Source organism: Oncorhynchus mykiss, chromosome 2 (genome assembly GCF_057628025.1).
Source record: "Oncorhynchus mykiss isolate SJ-2025 chromosome 2, ASM5762802v1, whole genome shotgun sequence".
Lineage (NCBI taxonomy): Eukaryota > Metazoa > Chordata > Actinopteri > Salmoniformes > Salmonidae > Oncorhynchus > Oncorhynchus mykiss.
The window spans coordinates 22280593-22284618 of NC_143023.1; the positions used below are offsets into that span (position 1 = coordinate 22280593).

General features: G+C 38.7%; 1 protein-coding gene across 1 annotated transcript; it reads left to right on the forward strand.

The window, feature by feature from the left end:
* Window positions 1-232: 232 nt before the first annotated feature.
* On the forward strand, window positions 233-3792 carry LOC110538332 (uncharacterized). The gene is made up of 5 exons (XM_021625084.3): window positions 233-407; window positions 847-957; window positions 1062-1208; window positions 1557-1667; window positions 2836-3792. The coding sequence occupies exons 1-5, from the start codon at window positions 293-295 to the stop codon at window positions 3036-3038; spliced, it is 687 nt and encodes a 228-aa protein (XP_021480759.3). The 5' UTR covers window positions 233-292; the 3' UTR covers window positions 3039-3792.
* The last annotated feature ends 234 nt before the right edge of the window (window positions 3793-4026 follow it).

Consider the following 4026-nt stretch of genomic DNA (forward strand, 5'->3'; position numbering starts at 1 on the left):
GGTGGAGGCCTATCCAAAAATAAAATTATATTTTTTTACATGTATTTTTTTATTTTGAAATTGTGAAGGTTTTTACAGAGCACTGAGCAGTGAAAAAAGTAAAAAGGGAATGCGGTTTAATTCCAGGCTGTAAAAACACAGAAAACTAAATGTGAAAATTCAAAAAATTGCCACATTCTACAAATTGTATGTTTTGCAACAGAACACTGTATTCAAAGCTCAATTATTGAACACATTGGATTTTGATAGCTCTGAGTGTGGATGCTTCTCGACAAACATACCACACCTCTAAATGATAACAGATAAATGCTGTAACTTGGCACACACTAAATCATTTCACCTCCTTCAGCTCCAAGTCAAAATGTACCTTATTGTACCCATCCTTGTGAGCTTGCTACTCCCCAAAGGTAAGAATTGCATGTTGATGATAATTTATTTTAAATGTCTATCTATCTATCTATCTATCTATCTATCTATCTATCTATCTATCTATCTATCTATCTATCTATCTATCTATCTATCTATCTATATATATATATTTATATATATATATTTATATATATATAGCTATAGCCCATATATTGTTTTATTACTTATTACTGCTTTGAAGATCAAGTTCAGCAATTATTATACGTTTTTGCAATTTCAGTTTAGCCTATAGCCAACAGTTTGGAACTATAATGAAGATGCAATACATCTAACTTCAACAGCATTGATCAACTCACCTTTTGAATGACAAATGCATTTCAGCCAAAGAACAGTGTCCACATTTTCGTCTATTATATCCCTGATAATTTATGAACGGAATTTCAAGTAATGGGATGCTGTAACTTTTCACCTTCTCAGCATATTCACTCAAGTGCTTTGAGTGCACACCAGGAGAATCGGGAGCATGCACGGACAAGGAGACTGACTGTCCAACCCAATGTGGAAACACGCGGATTACATCCTATATGGGTAAATTAAAGGCAGGTTCATTTAGCTCACAAGTTTTAGCCTGACGACAAAACATTTTTTTTTACCTGTATTTGCTTGTCCCGACCTATTCTTTCTATTTCCAGGTGGTACAACATTATCCGATGTGAACCTGAAGTCTTGCTCCGTGCCTGAACAGTGTCTCACTGCATCGGTGAATTTTGGAATGATGCGCACTATGATCGCCAGCACATGCTGCAATACAGACCTCTGCAACTCCCAAAGCATCCCTGGTAACTATCTCAATGAGAATGTATTGTCTGGTAGCGTCAGTAAATGCTACTATTAAAACATTCGATTTGATAGCATGTTGAAAGGTTGAGTTGAAATGAATTGTTTTCATTGACAGTTCTATGAGGAAAGTTTGAGTTTATGAATTAGACTTTAACTCAATTCTTAAATTGGCATGTCTACCTAAAAATGAAATACAACCAAATTATTTATTTAGCGAAATGATTTAACAGCTGCCAAGTCTTTTCAACATAGAGGAATAATTGAATTCGGCTGTAATAAGGAATATAATTAAGCTATTTTGGTTTGTGGTGAGCTGGGAGTGAAAAGTGGAATCATCTATCCTGTAGAAACTACTAAAACCACCCCTAATGGCAAGAAGTGCTTCACCTGTACCGGAACGGACTGCACGAGCGCTCTGAGCTGTGTGGGAGACGAGGACCGCTGTATCTCAACAATAGGTAGTGTGTCAGATTAATGGCGCGCCGTTATCCACACATTCTTTACATTCCTAAACCTCTTCCTTTAGTCTCTGACAGATCTCATAGACTAGACATAACATAGTAAACGTAAATCCGGGACACCCATAATTGGGATAATATGTTATGTTTGGTATAATTACATCAGATAGAATGTTACTTAAGGCAAACACGTTAGGAGGGTGGTTGGTCAGAGTGGATGGGTGGGCATATAATGCGAACATCTAGCAACCCAAAGGGTGCATGTTTGTATCTCATCACTGACAACTTTAGCATTTTAGCTAGTTAGCAACTACTTAGCATGTTAACTAACCCTTCCCCTAATTCTTTTAGATAACCTTTGCCCTAACTCCTAACCCTAACCCCTAGTGCTAGATAAGATTAGCCAACTAGCCACATAGGTAATGATAGCAACAACAAATTTGAATTTGTAACATATCATATGTTTAGTAAATTCGTAACATATTGCACATTTTGAAAATTCGTAACATATTGTACGAATTGCAATTTGTAACATATTGTACGAATTGCAATTTGCAACATATTATACAAAATGGATGAGGGACATCCACAAATTAATTCATACTATATGAAAGGGAACATTTCATACTAACTTGAGTTCTCAGATTTACGTACAGAATAATATGAAATGCTCTGAGACCATGTGGCAGAGTCTCCACATCTCAAATGTATGATAATACATATGATAACTGATGATTAGTGCTTGAAATTCTGTGTGGTTATATAGTCCTGGTCTCTGATAGCATGCAGTTACCCTGAGCAAGTAAAAACTTGATGTACAGTATTTTAATTTAATGTTTACTGCACTGAAAGTTTTCCAATCTCCGAATAAACCTCCAACCTGTGGCCTAACTGCAGCAACAGAATTACGTCATGGCCTGAACTTTTAATTACGCCATGTGGTGATCTTAGCTGTCAGTGAAACTCCTTAAAAGTTAAACTAACATGTAAGGTTAGGCATTCATTCCCAATGGTTAAGGTTAGGGCTAAGGTTGGGGATAGGGTTAAACTTAGGTTTATGCATTCATTCTGATTAGTTAAGTTAAGGTTTGGGAAAGCCTTAAAACAAAAACCTTTGAAGCATTGAGTCTTGAGAATATCAGTAACATTGTCTTATGTGTGCTGCTAGTGAACATGGGTGGCGAGAAGATGACAATGAAAGGATGTGCCTCCAAGAGCATCTGTGTGGGAGACATGTCAGGAGCGCTGGGGCCCACCATGGGCATTGACATGAAGTGCTGCGAGGGAAACCTGTGTAACAACGCCCAGAGCATCGGACTGAGCCTCCTGCTCCTGGTGACATCCATGGTCTCTGTGGCCCTGTTCCACTGAGAGACACCGTGCCTTCACCTCCTTACCTCCCCTTCTCCCCCCCCTTTCCTCTTCTGGGCATTGCCTCATTATATTTATTAGTTCCATCGTAACAGGAGCCTCCCTGTCATTGTCCACCCCCCATCTCCCCACTCCCCAGTCTCCCCACTCCCCAGTCTCCACAATACACCTGTTGTGTGTATTAATAATGGATTTGATTGAATAGCCCCTTTCGTTAGACACTCCCTTGGGGCTTCACATTGTGTAGGATTAACCCAACCCCTCCACCCCCACTAGCGTAATGCTGCAGCCACCTGTGGAATGCACTATAGCCATTTTATTTTAGGGACAGCTCTCATAAAAAAACACACCCACAACCCACACCCATCCCATAACCCCTACACATACCCACCCTCTTCTCTCTTCAAGGCCCTGTGAGTCAGTGAGGCATGGATGTTTGGTGAGGCATCTGCCAATCTAAGCAAGTGTTGTACATTGCTTCAAATCATTGGCATTGTTAGCTTTCACATTATTTTAACATTCTGTACAACATAAAAAGGCTATTGAATCCCATTTTTAACATGGCAGAAATATACTTACAATTAAATATGTCACTGGATGTGTAAAGTGTTAATGTATTTCCAATGCCTAATTGATGAACAAGATGAATTTTGTAAATTAAAGTATATGAATTACTGAATAGATGAGCTGACTATTCTCACAACCTCCTTCCCCCTCCAATAAGGCAACGAATAAATACATTTTTAAAAATCCACAATATTCATTTCAAGATTTAGTTGAGGTTTAGGGTTTAGTGAATGGTTTGTCCCAAATACAATGCTTTAAGTTTTTGAAATATTTAGTAGTTATCAGGTTTCAGGTAAGACCCAAGTGCAGACTGTGTTGAAGTAGCAATGTTCATTGGAACAACCGGGGAACGCCAACAAAAGGTCAAGGCAGGCAGGGGGTCGATAATCCATAGTAGTGGATCCAAGGTACAGGACGGCAG